Here is a 17,773-nt window from a genome sequence, read left to right on the forward strand (position 1 = left end):
ACCTGAACCTGGACAAGAACCAGAACCTGATTCTGGACATGGAGGCTGAACCTGGACCTGATCCTGGAGTAGAACCTGAACCTGGACCTGGAGGTTGAACCTGGACTTAGACTAGAACCTGAACCTGGACTAGAACCTGGATCTGAGTCCAGGTCGTCACAGCAAAAACATCTTAAATAAATGATGAATTCAACCAGAACAAAGACAGTGGAACCTTTTCCTAACAGAGACAGACACGTGACCAGGTGAATGACAGGTAGATGGACCAATGAAGGCCTGCACGTTAAATTACGAGCCAATAGGGATGGGGGGCGGGGCTAGTAGGTCAACAAACCTCAGAATGAAACAGATTAAACCTTTATTGAAGGCGTGTCTCAGTTTTATCCTGGTTTTACTTTCGTGGGTTTTACCTGAAGGTTCCACAGGTTTCCTTCGATCACATGACCATGTGGTCACCTGACCCGGACAGGTGTGTCGGGTAAAGAGTGTGCGTCCGGGGGTTACCTGAGCGGGTCACCTGAGTCCTGGTTCACCTGTGCAGGTGTGCGCGTCTCAGTGCGGGAACTCCCCGGACAGGCTGCGCACGCACCTGGCGGAGCGCACCTTGAGCTCGTGGTAACACTGGATGAAGCTGTGGTAGATGAAGGTGATGGGCAGGGCCAGCAGCACGATGCCGCTCACCACGCACACGCCACCCAGCACGCGGCCCGCCACCGTCACCGGGTACATGTCCCCGTAGCCCACCGTCGTCATGGAGATGATGACCCACCAGCACGCGGCCGGGATGCTGGCGTAGTCCCGGTTCCCGGACTCCAGGTCCAGGCCGTGCTCCAGCAGCTGTGCCAGCGCGCTGAAGATCGCCATGGCAACGCAGATGAAGACCAGCAGCATCACCATCTCGCGGTAACAGCGGCGCAGCGTCAGGCCCAGAGTCTGCAGACCCAGGAAGTGACGCGCCAGTTTGATGACCCAGAAGATCCGCATGATGCGCAGGACGCGCAGCGTGACCCCCGCACGCTGGAGCTGCGAGTTCTCCCCGGTCATGATGGTCACGGTCACCGAGATGTAGTAAGGCGTGATGGCCAGGAGGTCGATGATGTTCAGAGGACGACGCACGAACTCACACTTATCCCTGGAAACCATGAAGCGGACCAGGCACTCTGCGGTGAACCAGCCGATGCACACGGCCTCCACGATCCTGCAGAGACGGGACGGAACATCAGACACATGGAGGTCCACATGGAGGCCCACATGGAGGCCCACATGGAGGTCCACATGGAGGCCCACATGAAGGTCCACATGAAGGTCCACATGGAGGCCCACATGAAGGTCCACATGGAGGTCCACATGAAGGTCCACATGAAGGTCCACATGGAGGTCCACATGGAGGTCCACATGGAGGCCCACATGGAGGTCCACATGGAGGCCCACATGAAGGTCCACATGAAGGTCCACATGGAGGTCCACATGGAGGTCCACATGGAGGCCCACATGAAGGTCCACATGGAGGTCCACATGAAGGTCCACATGGAGGTCCACATCCAGGATCAGACATGAAGATAACATAAACAAAACAAAACAAAAAATGACAGAAGGTGTTTTAGATGTTTCAGATATTTGAAGTGTTTTAGATGTTTCAGATGTTTCTGGTGTTTCAGATATGTTAGCTGTTTCAGATGTGTTAGATGTTTTAGGTGTTTGAAATGTTTAAGATGTTTTAGATATTTTAGATGTTTCAGATGTTTGAGATGTTTCAGGTGTTTGAGATGTTTCAGGTGTTTCAGATATGTTAGATGTTTCAGGTGTTTGAGACGTTTGAGATGTGTTAGAATTTTCAGATGTTTCAGATGTGTTAGATGTTTCAGGTGTCTTAGATGTTTCAGATGACCGTCGGCCCCTCTGAGTCCATTGGTTCTGACCAAAATGATAAATTGACTTCAGTTCATCGGTTCATCAGGTTCCGAGGTGGATCAGCTGTACTTTAATTTAATAGAACCCTTCAACAGTTTCAGCTCTTTCTTTGAGTTGGTGTGAAGTCAGTGAGTGTTTATGCTGCAGTTTGGGTTCATCAACAGTTCAGTGTCAGCGTTGTGTTCTAACTGTTTCAGCCATAAGTTCAACCCGTTCTACTGATGTGGACTCATGGTTGTTTCAGATCCTGGTCTGGATCTGAGTCTGACCTGTTTTGCAGATGTTCTTAACTCTGTATTCAATATTTTAATCAGATGTTAGACGGACATGATAAAGTAAACACTAAAAGGACGCGGCATAATCCTTCATACACGTTCATTAATGGTTTATTAGGTGTTTAACATAAAACCCACTAATAAACCACTGATAAACCTTTACTCTGACATTGGATAAATAGAGGGTCTGCACATACGTCCCCCCCCCAGGCCACGCCCCTCTCAGTCAGACTGAGTGTCTTAAACCAACCTGCTCAACATGACGCAGTATAGCAGTAAACACAGCCAGAGCAAAGGAACATGGGAAATCTGAAATTAAATGAAGGACAGTTGGACTGGACATGGATCTGTACGAGCTACCAAAGAACAAGTGGTCCATGAACACTGACATGTGGACACACATGGAGGATCCAGACCTGATCCAGGGGGGAGGGGGTCAGCGCTATTTAGACCTGAAACTAATATACATGGTTTCATCAGGACTGACAACCAGGGTCCAAAACTAGGGCCCAGAACCAGCTGATCCAAAGGCTCCAAAACTAGGACCAGAACCAGCTGATCCAAAGGCTCCAAAACTAGGACCAGAACCAGCTGATCCAAAGGGTCCAAAACTAGGGCCCAGAACCAGCTGATCCAAAGGGTCTAAAACTAGGACCCAGAACCAGCTGATCCAAAGGCTCCAAAACTAGGACCAGAACCAGCTGATCCAAAGGGTCCAAAACTAGGGCCCAGAACCAGCTGATCCAAAGGGTCTAAAACTAGGACCAGAACCAGCTGATCCAAAGGCTCCAAAACTAGGGCCCAGAACCAGCTGATCCAAAGGCTCCAAAACTAGGACCAGAACCAGCTGATCCAAAGGGTCCAAAACTAGGACCAGAACCAGCTGATCCAAAGGGTCTAAAACTAGGACCAGAACCAGCTGATCCAAAGGCTCCAAAACTAGGACCAGAACCAGCTGATCCAAAGGCTCCAAAACTAGGACCAGAACCAGCTGATCCAAAGGCTCCAAAACTAGGGCCCAGAACCAGCTGATCCAAAGGCTCCAAAACTAGGACCAGAACCAGCTGATCCAAAGGCTCCAAAACTAGGGCCCTGGGAATTTCTGGGAAATTAGCAGATTTACACCACCTGTTTTTAAATTAACACATTATTCTGATCATATTATGGCTTCATTGTCAGAATATGACGACTTTAATCTCATAAACAAATGACAATTTTGTTAAATTATGAGTTTTTTTTATAACTACGACTTTATTCTCATAACATTGTGATTCTTTTTGTATTCCACTTTATTCTCATAAAATTCCAGGTTTTATCTCCATATTTTCTGACTTTCTTCTGGTAGTGCCCAGTGTTTTTCTTTTCTTCTGTGGTCCTAATACTCCGTCGTAGCTTTATTCTCCAGTTCCTCCGTATTTGTAAAACTAGGTTGGCCTCAGTTTCAGTTCGTTTACTAATCATGTAGGAGCACAAGGTTCACAATCACAAAATGAGACAAAAACCAGGAAAGATCTGATCATGAAACCAAGAGCTGCACTAAGAAGGACCGTTAGCCAAAACAATAGGTCATTTCAGGTCTGATTGGACCCAAAAATACAGCATCAGTGAATGTTAGCTGACACCAAACAGGATCCACAGATCTAGGTTTGGTTTCCTGGATTTGTGGATCCATCTCCTTCTCTTTTCTTTGTCTTTGGGTGTCTGTAAACGATAGCTCCCACTGCTTTAAGAACCTGAAAATACAGCCAATCTCACAACAGCTCTGCCCCATTTTTGATTCAATATTGTTCTTCAGTTCAGACAGGATTGAAACCAACGCTGTCACTCATCTCCCTCTTTCTGCCACTCAGTGGGCGGAGCCGTGGTGACTTCCACTAGTGGTGACGTCACGTGCAGACCCTCTATACCACGGTCGTGTTTTAACGGCGTCACATTGACTCCAGTGTTGGTGATGATGTTAAAGGTTCAACGTGTCACATTCAGGAGGATCTGACTGAAGGAACAGAAGGAGTTAATGAATGTTTTCTGTCGACATAAAACCACAAATACAACAATGAAGACATACAGTAGTTTTGGTCTGTAGTGGAGGAGCAGTCTACCACTTCACCACTAGATGGCACTAAACCACACACACCAGACTGTTTTAACCGTTGGACTGTGACCCGGCGGTCCGAGGTCCGGTGGGTCAGGTGGTCCTACCTGTGCTGGTCCAGGGTCTCGGCGGCCTTCCAGTCGGGTAAGGTACTGGTGCAAAGCATCACCATGGAGATGAGCACAAATATGACGGACACGGAGGCCAGGATCTGGGCCGCCAGCGACGACGTGGGCTCCTCGAAGGTCCTCCTCATGGTCTCCAACCAGCGGCTCTGCGGCTCCTCTGGGCACCGCAGCTCCTCCTCTGGGAAGAAGTGGACGAAGCAGTCGGACATGCGCTCGTCCAGGCGCCGCTGGCAGCACAGCTGGAGGTCAGAGCTCTCCAGACCCCAGTACAGCATCTCATTGTAGAAGGACAGCTCGCACATGTCAGGAACGAAGCGCAGTTTCCCGTGTGTGACGTACAACATGATGAAGCTGAAGGCCTCCGAGTGGCGGTCGAAGAAGAACTCGTTCCTGTCGCGGTCGTAGTCGTCGCAGAGCTCCAGCAGCTCGCTCTCCGACCCGCAGCGGTGCAGGCGGCTGAGGCGGCTCAGAGGGAGGCGCTTCATCAGCTCCACCGAGAAGGAGAACCTGCGACCACCCACGTTCAGGGTGCAACGACTGCTGCCGAACTTCATGTCCAATCAGATCCTCCGTCCGTCTGCGTGGAATCAGGTGATGGGATGATCATCTGATCAGAGTCACAGAGATAGAGGCGTCACATAACACCTCTGAGGTTCTGACCCGCAAACCGCTCAGAAGGTTCTGGTCCTTTAACTGGTCAGAAGGTTCTGGTCTTTAAACCGCTCAGAAGGTTCTGGTCCTTTAACTGGTCAGAGGGTTCTGGTCCATAAACCAGTCTGGTTCTGGTCCTTATTCTGCACAGAAAGTTCTGGTCCATAAACTGGTTAGAAGGTTCTGGTCCTTAAACCGGTCAGAAGGTTCTGGTCTGGAGTCGGTCCAGTTTGAGTAAAAGTAGAACTCAGACGCTCCGCACTCACCACATGGAGGACGTTTGTCGAAGTCCTGGATGTGAGACTGAAGATCCACCGAGCATCGCCTCCTCCTCCTCCTCCTCCTCCTCCTCCTCCTCCTCCTCTTCCTCCTCCTCCTCTCAGACAGTATCAGGATCACAGTGATGATTCAAGCTGTCAGAGCTGCTCTGCTCTGCTTTGACTCAGACAAACTGAGCCCTCATCTTCATCATGTACCCCTCAGTGTTTACGCCCCTCCTCCTCCTCCTCCTCCTCCTCTGCTTTTATTATTTCTCCTGTTTCACATCTCAGTGACATCAGCTTCATGTCTAATTAAACCTTCAATTAAATTAATTCTTTTTCAGTAACTGCAGTGTGATGATGATGATGATGATGATGATGATGATGATGATGATGATGGTTTGTCACTGGTGTATTTTGTACAAATGGCTCCCCCTGCTGGATGTTTATGTGAAGTCACATCTTCAGTGTTGAACGTTTGACAGGTTGTTTCATCCACGGAAACACTTTAACATAACCATGAATTCATGTTATGACTGACAGCAAACCCATCATCATCATCATCATCATCATCATCATCATCATCATCATCAGGTTGAGATGGAATGAAGAATTAAACCAAACCAAACTTTTATTCATGGTTAAATGAAGATGTTTCTACTGGAAATAACCATTTCATCGTTACATGTATTAAACGTAATTCATGTTGCATGTAATAAATGTACCACGTGTTACATGTATTAAACATGTGTATATTAAAAGTACTTAGTGTTATATGTGTTACACATGTGTATATTAAATGTTCTATGTGTATTAAATATACTGCGTGTATTAAACATGTGTATTAAATGTGTTGCATATATTAAATGTACAGTGTGTATTAAATATACTGTGTGTATTAAACATGTGTATTAAACGTGTTGCATATATTAAATGTACAGTGTGTATTAAATATACTGTGTGTATTAAACATGTGTATTAAATGTGTTGCATATATTAAATGTACAGTGTGTATTAAATATACTGTGTGTATTAAACATGTGTATTAAACGTGTTGCATATATTAAATGTACAGTGTGTATTAAATATACTGTGTGTATTAAACATGTGTATTAAATGTGTTGCATATATTAAATGTGTGTATTAAACTTCATGCGTGTTGCGTGCCATGTAAACTGGATCACAGCTTAAATCCTCCTCAGGTTCACTTTAATCCCATTATATTTGCTTCAGCTAAAAATACACATAAACCTGACCTCGACCTTTGACCCCACTCAGAGACCCCTTTCCGTGACCCCTCATTTTTTAACCCACTAAACTTCATTTAATGATCTTGAGGCTGAAGCCACGCCTCCAACCTCCTCCTTAGCCAGTCAGGAGCAGAACTGAAAGAGGGTGACCCTGGCCCCCTGGCTGAACCTTGACCTCTGACCTCTGCAGGGTCATCTTCAGGTCAGTGGTGTAAGTCCAAAGACCGGACACAGATGAGAGGCGGAGTCAGACCTCAGTTTCAGGGTTTTTACTCTGAACTCCTACTTCATTATCTGTGTTTTTATGTCTTTACATGTTTCACTGATCACAAACACCGTTTATTGTGTCCATGTGGAATTCGTCCTTTGTGAGTTCATGTTCAGATGTTCGTTGTGTTTGTTCCAGTCTGTGTAGTTTTAAAGATCATGTCTAAACAGATTGAAGAACTTATAATTATCTCAAAGAAATCAGAAAAGAATAAAAACATCGGCTGAAAAAGAAGATGAATGCAAAGTACATGGAATACACATGTGTACCAAACACATTCTGACACAAATACTCTTCCCCTCACTTTTACTGACTGTGGACGGATTTAAACAGCCTTAACTGTTTATGTGAATTATGGAACACACACAATATATATTAACACAAGAATAACAACAACAACAACATCTTTATTTGAATACTATTTGGAAACACCACTTCCTCCGCTGTGCACTAGGTGGCCGCCATGAGGTCAGAGGGTTTCAAGGAACCATCAGGGTCAATAAATGGCTACAGGTCTGAAGTCTGCCTAGCAACAAATGGTGAAGAGCTCTCTGATTGGTCAGTTACAGTTTTTTGTTAAATAATAAGTTTATTCTGAAAAGTTTTGATTCTTTGAATGTGAAAAAAGGAAAGAGCAGAACCAGGACCAGAATCAGGACCTGGACCTGGATCTTGACCAGGATCCTGGTTCGAGGTGCCAGTTTACAGTGAACTCGTCCTTTAAAGGACGGCCTTCGCTGCCTCCTGCGTCATAAGCAGAGTCAGCTGACATCAGTAGTTAATCTGGTTCTCTGAGCTCATTAAGTCTGATTATCTGCTGGTTATCTGCTTTCAGACTCAAACACTCACACTAGAACACCCTGAGCAGCTAAATGTACGGCACGATTTATAACACAATGTAAGAGAAACTGACCAGCACAGACCTGACCATGTGACTGATTCAGACTGTGTACGACTATGATCTGCATCTGCTGATCTGTGGACGCTCATCTCAAGACTCACTGGTCACCAGCACAGACGCATTTAAAACACATGAACATTTCTATTATCGAAGTATTTATAGAATTATTAGACTAATATTCCATCACAGTCTGTCATATATTCTTTATATTATACTACCCATTTGCCCATCTATTAATGGTCAAAGACATGGTACCAGACCAAATGAGTGGAACTCCTACTGAGAACATTAGTACTGAAGTTTAACCACCACAGTGAAAAGAGTTTGGGTGTGAATCATGAATCAGTGAGTAATACAGAGTCAGTGGGTAAAGACCGATGCCCCCTTAACACAGCACTTCTATTACCGAAATATTTCACCTTTATTCTGGAACGACGTCTGTGTAAACGAAATGGTGGGATCATTTAGTCCCACCTCTGTCAGGGCCGGGAGTGTGGCCTGGGGGGGGGGGGCAAAGTTATAATCGTCAACGAAAACTAACAAAATGATGAAAACTAGAATTGAAAAATCATTTTGGTTAACTGAAATAAATAAAAACTATAATAAAAAGAAAAAATGATAACTAACTGAAACTGTATTGTGTGTTTACAAAACTAACTAAAACAGATAAAAATTATGGATAAAATTCCCTTTGTTTTCATCTTTGTCAGTGTCGGACAGATATGAAATTGATTTATGTTGCTGTAGCAATTTTAGTTAGCGGCCCCATATGACACTTCACGGTCCATCACTTGTGGTTTCCAGTTGTCTTCTGGTCCCCACTCTACCTGGAAACATGGAGACTAAAGTTGGGAGAAAGCAGCAGAGTCCTGTCTGGGATTTATGAGAATATGACGACGAGGAAGATAAAAGATTTGACGAAAATAAAATTAATACTAGAACTAAACTAAAACGAAGCATTTACAAAAAAATGAAAACTAATAAAAACCTAGCAAACTTTCTCTAAAAACTAATTAAAACTAACTGAAATAGAGAAAAAAAAGTCAAAACTAAATAAAACTAAACTATAATGAAAAACTCAAAACTATTAGAACCTTGGTCCAGCCTACCAGAGCTGAACAGAGCCCGTTTGACCGTCACAGACACGCCCCTCCTCCCAGTCCGGCAATGACAGATGCCCATCCCCCCAGTCCCACATTACTTTTCTGCCCCCGAAAACATGCAAAAAGCCCCCCACACACACACACATGACATTCTGGTCCCACCTGTGTCTTGGTTCTGTAACTCTACTGTAGGTACTAACAGAGCCCTGATAAAGGTAGACTCGTGATTCTGGAACACTATGTTAAAGGAACACCTCTCGTTCCGCAACCAAGGTGTCCTTTTGATGACGTATTGCGTGTGTGACCCCCGCACTGGGGGGATTGAAAAATGAGCGTGGGCTGTGTACAGTAAACAAACATATCACAAAGATGTCAAACTGAGGAGATGGCGAGATCTGCGAACTGTTGTCACTTTGTGCAGAGGACTCTATCCATGCTAACATTTGTGGAACGGTAAAAGACTCCAGAGAGGTTAGCAACACCGCTATGCTCGGAGTGTTTCCAATGTGCAAGTTATACATCCCACTACAAGCTGCACTGCTTCACCCCCCCACTTCACCCCCACCCTTTAGTTCCAGAACGCAGGTCCTCTGTGTAAAAGTCCATCCTGTCTCACCTCTGTTCCTCCTCTGGCTTGGCTGTGGATATAAGGTGGGATCACCATCTCACCTTTTTTCTGGGATCTCTGTGTAAAAGTGGCTAAAGAGATGGTTGTGTTTGTATCTTCAACTCAACAAGCGTTAATAAAAGACGAGCCAGTCGGTTTGGTGTCACAGCCTTTATAGATTTTATCGTACATAGTGGAGCGACTACAAGCTCCCACCGACCCACAACAACTGTCAAACATCACAACTGTCCATGTTACAAAGAAAAGTACAGAAAATACAAATATTACAACCTGGAACTGAAACCTGATTTCCTGGGTACATGTTAAAGACTACGTCACTGTACAACTGGTCCACACTCTGCTGGTTTCACTGGTTTCATTCAGTGCGAGTTGCTTTGGCTACGACTTCACAGAACAACACGTTCCAATTGTTCGGACAGAACCGGAAGGTTTTCACCCTGAACTCCGTCTGACAGGCTCAGTCAGCTACAACAACCTCTACCTGCTCCTATTACAGATGTTAGCATTAACATTAGCTAGCATTAGCTCCACAGCAGCCGTCACCATTACTCCTCTAAAGGAGGAAACTGAAGCTCCTACCAGTTTATCACCAAACATTAAAAAACACAAAGTATGGACTTAAACCAAGGTACATGATGTGCACTGTACATAAAAAGTTAAAAAGACGATGTTCAAGAAATCCAATAAAAGAGAAAGAGACGAGAAATACATACAAACACTCAGCGCTGCCCCTGCTGGTCAGGAGTGGTACTGCAGCAGTCTGACTATAGGAGGCATTTACACATGCAGTTGCACTCCTGACCAGCAGGGGCAGCACTGATCTCCATCTTTGTGTCGGATCATACAGCAGGAGACGTTCGGCCGGGTGTTTCTATGTCAACTAGCTATGTCAGAGGTCAAACAGCGACGGTAACGACCAGAACCCGGACCAGAGCCCGGACCAGAGTTCGGACGGATTCAGATGAAAACAAGGGAAAACAATAACATAATCGTTGAAAATAACATTATGATAATATCAACATAGCATTAATTCTGTAGCTGAGCTTTGTTTTTAATCAACACATTTGGCAAAAATCTCTTAATTTCAAGTCTAGGTTTAGTTTGATCTGTGCTGCAGGAACAGCGCCCTCTATGGGTGAACTGTGTCCCTGCAGCACAGGGTGGACATCAGCTCAGACTGGTGGATACTGATCAGTGATCGGGTTCTGCAGAAGACCGACGTTGACTCTTTGAGCTCTGGCAGGAATTTTAAAGGGGAGGGGATTAATTTATTATTTTATGATTATTATATAGTTGTTTTATTTACAGCATTTACTTCATCTTCCTGTTTAAAAATAAACTCTGTTTAACATATTTACAGATGGAAAATACAACAGAAAGTTTAATGGATTGTTCACCTTTGAACATGTGTGTGTTGTGTGTTAATGTTGTGTTATATGATGGCATATGAACAGAAGACCTCTCCGCTCTCTCCCTATTTTTTAGGGAAGGGGGTGTGGCCTCAGTCCTTTGGTGGGTGTGGCCCCTCCGATGGGCGTGGCCTATCAGGTGGCCTGAGCCTCCCCACCCTCCTCCACCTGATTAGTCTTCCCGAGTGTCTTCAGCTTGGCCATGAATTCGGCAAATGTCTCCTTGACGCCTTTTTCCAGGAGCCACCCTTCGCTTTCGCACTCTGGGTTTTCAGGGTCGGCCATCGTCTCCAGGGACGTGGTCAGGTACTTCAGCCCCGCCATGTCGGCCGACTGACACAAAACAGAGACAGAAAGACGACAAAGAACCTCAGCAAACCGCTAAACTGAAGAAAACAGTCACATGATTTAACTTTACTCTGCATCTCAGGTCTGACAACTGAGGAGTCCCTCATGGACTGATACTTGAACCCATTTGAATTTCATTATATAAGCTCCATTTGAGTCTGAGACGTACAATGAAATGTTGGTAGTAACTTACATTACAGCTCATCAGTGGTCAAAATATAAAAACTAAAAATGGGGAAATAATTCAATGACAACAATAAGTTGGATCAATAAATGTTTATCTTGATATTTATTTAATGTAAATTATTTGGTCTCAGATGTAGGTCATGTGACGGCCTGTGTTTTCCCTGATGTGATGCTGCTCGGTCAGAACTGGCTGATCTTCACGGTTCTGTATCTGAATCCTGATTGGTCCAGTTTGTGAAATTAATTTAGAGACTCCAGGTGAGTCTGAGCCCCATGAGGTGAGGTCCTTGTATTTAGTCCAGGATGTTGGCATTAAATCCTTGACACGGTGCAGATCAAACTTGTTTTTTGACCCAGATACTGAATGTCTTTTGTCTCAGGTCGCGTCTCTCATCCTTATTTTCCCAGAATGCATCCTGCTGCTGCAGCAGGCAGATTAACCCCCCAGAATAGACTCTGATCCCATGAGCCTGAGCAGCGGCCGGCATCTTAACACGCCACCGAGTCCCACCGAGTCTGGAGTCACAGCACAAAGCACTCAGATTAACGCTTTCAGTGCTGTTTACGACTCTGACAAACATCTGACATTAAAAGACAGTTTAACGAACGCTGGACAGATCTGAGCACAGAACATTTATGCAGCTCAGTGTTTTTATCATGTAGCTCTGAGAACAAATATCAGCTTTGTCTCCATTACGTCTGCTAATCACTTGCTAATCAATTAACCCTAAGAATGTAAGGTTAATTTACTGCAGGTGTTCTGCGATTATCTTGTTTCAAATCATGAGATTAAGAACAGAACTTATCCTGTGTTCACCTCCGATCGTCCCGTTTGAACTCACTTTCTCTTTAGTCAAAGTAAAAGCAGCAGACTGAAGATTTAACCACAGCCAACACGTCATATGGTCTTTATGTGGTTACGGACACTTTAAAGAAAATGTGTATCATTTGAAGAGATTGCGTTCTGTATTTGATTTCATAATTTTGATGTAAAATTATGGAATTTTTTCCGCATAATTCATGGATGACAGAGTGAAGAAGTAATTAATAGCAATTTCTTTTAATAATTTACAAACAGTGGGCTCTGGAAGTCCTCAGGGATCTGTGTTGGATCCTGTACTCTTTGTACTGTTGGTACCATTTGTGATATGAACTGATGCATATTTTTACATGAATTACCCAAAAATATTTTTGAATATTTATTAAAGAGACAAAGTCTGTTTTTTCTTTATCTTGATTTTGGAAATCAACCTAAACAAAATGAACATAAGTTCTATAAAATCACAAAACCAAAGACGACAGATGTGTTTGTCTTTTACCTTGTTTTCATCTTGTATTGACTTAAAATAGAAAGTAATCATCTCAGTATTAGAAGAAAATGATAGAACGTTAAGGAATAATATTGAAAATGAAATTCACTGCATGAAGAGATAGTCCATGTTATTTAATGACCAAAGCAAATCTCCTAAATGGACGATTATGCATTTTACAGGATGTAGGTGTAATTGTCTGTGTATTAAATATGGATTTAACTTACTTTTTATATTTATCTATATTATATTTAACAATAAGAAGTTCCACACAACACAGTTTTAAGTCAAAAAATACTTTGATGTTTTTTCAATTTTATGGCTAAATTTTTCTCAGAAGAGAAAGAATTTAAATTTGAATGTTGTTTTGATGCTTCTTTTGCTGAATGTCATTACCACTTCATTATGTAAATGAAAAAGAAAAAAAAAAAAAATACTGATCTATCCCCAGAAGAGGTTCAGCTCTAAAACCAAGTCTGGAGAAAAGACGAAAAATAAGACAATTCACAGGCAGAAGTCCCTGTTGTTTTTCAGACCTTCTGATGGAGATCAATATTCGACTGAAACGCTGTCATTAATGTTCTTCGATCCAGCCACCCATTGGTTCCTGTTGTATTTAAGATCAAGTTTCTTTGCTTTTTTCCTGACAGATTGATTTGTAAATGTGATAAGTTGTTGATTCGTGTGATGATATATTTGGCTTCATTACGAAAAAAGACAAAGGTAGAAACAAAGAAAAAGAACAGACACTGAAGAGGTTCAACTGAATTCTAATGTTGTTACTTAGGAGGTACGCTGTACCAAAAGGTCAGCGGACGCTTAGATCTACTCAGTGTTTACAGATGTGACTGATCGTCTGATTGATTGGCAGCTGATTGATTGGCTAAGTACTCATCTGATTGATCGGCCACTGATGGTCTTACCTCCAGCAGGATGGTGAAGATGACGAGCGCTCCGATGCTGTTCATCATGCTGCTGAAGTAGGAGAACAGCGCCTCCCGACAGCCCCGGGTCCAGATGTTGAGCTCCTCGGTGCGGTGGTCGTAGTCGTAGTGGGCGGAGTTATTGGTCAGGTGATGTTGGATGCAGGGGCGGGGCGAGCCGGGGTTACAGCAGCTGAAGGGGACGCTGTCCATCAGGAACTTCCCCTCCACGTTACTGAGGAGACGACTGAGGACAGGGGCGGGGTTAGAGTCAAACACAGCCAATCAGACATGACCCTGTTAGCTTCTAGCTGCTGTTAGCGGTTAGCGCTAAATCTGACTGTTAAAGAACATAAGGGTTAGATCTGGAAGTCAAGCTAAAGGTCAGGGTATAGTTTTATCGCGGCTCATTCTGTAGTCGATGTAATAATAAATTTAAAAAAAACACAGTTTAAACTAAAATAAAATCAGTCAGAGTTCAACACTGATGGAAGACGATGAAGATCTTTAACTGAGTTGAACCCAAACCATAGATTTACGTCAAAGCAATTAATAAAACATCTGGAAATGAAAATCAGACTAATTAAAGAAATCAGTTTTACATATTACAAAGCATCAGATTCTGGGTTTGATGTAGACGTGGTTAAACTGGACATTTATCAAACAACACTATTCATTTTACATTTTAAAAAACTTCTTACACAATTTAAATATTACCCTCCATTCCAGATTCAGAGACTGAAAATGTACATTTGTAAATTGTTTAGCCACAGTGATCATGAAAATAAGAAAACTACCTTTCAAGAACATGATTGTGCACATAGAACAATGAGCTATTAATAACCCAATAAATTATTTACATTATTATTTTAACTGTTTTAAGTGAAGTTCAAAACAGTAGCTATTGGTAATTGGAGTTGAAATCTGGAGTTCCTCAGGGATCTGTGTTGGCTCCTCTACTTTTTATACTTTTTATACCATTTGTGATACAGTCTGTTGCATATCTTTACAAGAATGAGACCAAATATTTAGAATCGTTATTTAGGAGACTGAGTCTGATATGATCACTGAATGTGAAGGTTCAGGATGTGAAGCCAATGTTTACCATGTTCAAGTGTAATACCACCGACAGGATGCTCAGATGTTTGACTTCTAATGATCTTTACATCAGTTCGAGTCATTCTTTACTGATAAAAAGTTTCACTGTAGATGTCATTAAGAGGTTCCACTAACAAGACAAACTTTGACTTTGTTGGGCAGTTCTTGATGGGGTTTACAGATTTACCAAGTTTGTGAAGTAGCAATTAGTATTAGCTCAGCTCTGACCTCTTGGGCTCCTGAAGCTCCATCCCTTTTGACCAAATATGGTCACTTTTGGCTCCAAAAAGCCAATGTGGCAACAGCCAAGCCATGAACATCTGGCTACAAAACAACAGTTCAGAAACCAACAGCAGACGTTGGTTTCTCTGTGGTTTTAACCTGAAACCAACCTGTGAATGATGCATTCAGGTACCACGGATGGAGAAAACAGATGCCGCCATTAGCTTAGAATTAGAACTATATGAAAGGAAACAATGGTTGGATCGAGCACAAAACAGACTCCAACATAAATGTAACGTAAACATATGAACATGAAAGAAACTTATATATCAACCGTTGAAGTGAATGTAATTTTTCTTTTTTGGGAACTATCAAAATAACATTCATCATGACCCTGTTTCCTGTAGACCACCTGGGAGAAGACACATATGAGTCATTTTTTTAACGACCACTGACGACCCACAAACACCACACTGGTCCACTGACAAACCATCATCACCCACAGTCCACAGAGTCCTGTAAATACCCATGATCCTCTGGAACAATCCACCAAATTCACAAACCTCAACATGACCCACAGTTGTATCCACCCTCAAAAAATGTTAAACACATGAAGATAATGTTGAAGGTTGTAAAAACAGTTTAAGACATAATGATGTAAAAATGTTGCATTAAAGTGTTTTTGGTTGATATTCTTCACATCATCGCTGTAAATGAGTTGGAGTTCGCTGACCTTTAAACTTGTCATGTTAGGAGGTGAATAAGCTGCAAAGTGGAATAAGATCTTGACAGATTATGGACTTAGAGGAGAAGCCGGTACATCGACCTCCTGCACGGTAACTTTTACCTTCTTAAATCCTCCATTATCCTTCACTGACCCCTTTACAAACTCACCACTGCCTCAACAGAATCTCACAAAAACACACAAAAACACCTTCCTGTTAACGCCTGATCTCCATCTGACACTTTGTTCTGGTTTAAACCTTCTCTGAAAAGAAGCTTAGAGATGATCCTCCAGGTCCAATGCACACTTTGGTTATTTCTGTTCATCTGTGTTGAATTTTCACTTCCACCACCTTAGACAAGAATAAACTAAGAGACTAAATGCGATGTGAATTGTGGTTGAATGTGACTTGGCTGATGTGGTTTTCGAAGACCACCTCTTGGTGTTTGTCAGGTTCTCATTGGGTTTGTTGGTTCTGCTTCCCGTTCCTGGTTCTACTCACTCTTTGACCTCGTCGTTGCTCATGTCCAGGTACCGGTTGCTGATCCACTGGACCTCGAACCAGTCCCTGTAGTGGTTGTTGCCACAGCAGCGGAACTCGATCTGCGTCATGTCCAGCGTCCTCTTCATGAAGCAGCGTCCCGGCGTGTCCGTGTCCTTGTAGAACTTGATGCTGTTCTTCAGGCCGTCGGCCAATGCCAGGTAGACGGCGAACTGCATGAGGAAGCAGAGCATGGCGACCAACAGCAGGGCGACGTTGAAGCCGCAGCAAACCAGCAGGTACGTCTTCAGCATGGGCTTCCAACGGGCGAACTTCATGGGATCCAGGGAGTCGTGGCACACCTTCCCTCCGAAGGCGTTGACCCCACAGGCCACCAGGCCCACCAGGATCAGCAGGTTGGGCACTAAGTGGCTCTCATTGTTGTCCATCATCTCGCTCCTTTTCCGGAGCTCCACTTTGAAGAAGATGCCGAGGCTGAAGATGAGGATGCCCACGATGACGGACACCCAGTAGAGCATCCAGAGGCCCTGGGCCAGTTTCACCCGCTTCTGCAGGTTGAACTTCACCGGCATGAACGGCATCCTGACGACTCAGCAACGCAACGCCACCAACAAATCAACAATCGAGTCCAAAATGGAAAGTTTCCTTTGAGAGAATCGGCACGTTTTAATCCCAGAAAGACGCTGAAGAAACAACTTGTCGATCGATTCCCATAATGCCAAGCTGCAGGTCAGGACAGTCCATAGTGGTTGGGGGGTCGAGGGTCGGCCATTGGAATGGAAGAGCTGCTGCCGGAATGAAAACCAGGTGTGAATGTGAGCGTGGAACTGCGACACGTCAGCCCGACCCAGCGATCAGGACTGATCCCATTAACGGCCTAATCCGCCTCCGACTTAGCGCTAAGTGGTTTAATGTAAGCGGCAGCTTCCTCCGGCCTCTCCTGTCACCTCTGCACAGGTGAGGCAGGGAGGGAACCAGGGACAGCGCCGGCCTCTGATTGGTCAGAACAGACACTGACAAAACACAACAATGTCCCCAAACACAACCAGGAATTAACTCAATAACCAAACCAGGTTAATTCATCCAACAAAGAAAAAACTACCCAGAAACACCTGGATTAGTTAGACCAGTGTTCTTCAACCTCAGGGTCGGGACCCCACATGGGGTCACCCGGAATTCAAATGGGGTCACCTGAAATTTCTAGTAACTGATAAAAATAGAAAAAAAAAACGTAACTCATAAAAATATATGTTGAGTTGACAGAGACAGTCACCATCATCATCACTTCTTCATGGAGGAGTTCCATAAATCAGTGTTTTTTAATCTTGGGGTCGGGACCCCATGTGGGGTCGCCTGGAATTCAAATGGGGTCGCCTGAAATTTCTTGTAATTGATAAAAACTGGAAAAAAAACAAACAAACAAAACAAAACTTACTAATAAAAAATTTATGGTGAGTTGAGAGACAATCCCAATCCATCACAGACAAACTGTGGTTGTGAAACTGCAGCACTGTGGTTCTGTTTCTGTGTCAAATGTTCACTGTGGTCAGTTTCAGATGCTGCAGCTCTTTCATAATTCAGAGT

At 43.7% G+C, this 17,773-nt stretch overlaps 2 protein-coding genes across 2 annotated transcripts; both read right to left on the bottom strand.

The window, feature by feature from the left end:
- Positions 1 to 212: 212 nt before the first annotated feature.
- LOC115433844 (potassium voltage-gated channel subfamily G member 3-like) lies at positions 213 to 5,377 on the bottom strand. The gene is made up of 2 exons (XM_030155397.1): positions 4,386 to 5,377; positions 213 to 1,198 (listed from the first exon to the last, which is right to left on the bottom strand). The coding sequence occupies exons 1-2, from the start codon at positions 4,958 to 4,960 to the stop codon at positions 553 to 555; spliced, it is 1,221 nt and encodes a 406-aa protein (XP_030011257.1). The 5' UTR covers positions 4,961 to 5,377; the 3' UTR covers positions 213 to 552.
- A 4,225-nt stretch (positions 5,378 to 9,602) lies between these two features.
- prph2b (peripherin 2b (retinal degeneration, slow)) lies at positions 9,603 to 17,039 on the bottom strand. The gene is made up of 3 exons (XM_030155398.1): positions 16,190 to 17,039; positions 13,644 to 13,890; positions 9,603 to 11,209 (listed from the first exon to the last, which is right to left on the bottom strand). The coding sequence occupies exons 1-3, from the start codon at positions 16,768 to 16,770 to the stop codon at positions 11,012 to 11,014; spliced, it is 1,026 nt and encodes a 341-aa protein (XP_030011258.1). The 5' UTR covers positions 16,771 to 17,039; the 3' UTR covers positions 9,603 to 11,011.
- Between the last annotated feature and the right edge of the window lie 734 nt (positions 17,040 to 17,773).

The sequence above is a fragment of the Sphaeramia orbicularis genome, chromosome 15 (assembly GCF_902148855.1).
Source record: "Sphaeramia orbicularis chromosome 15, fSphaOr1.1, whole genome shotgun sequence".
NCBI lineage: Eukaryota > Metazoa > Chordata > Actinopteri > Kurtiformes > Apogonidae > Sphaeramia > Sphaeramia orbicularis.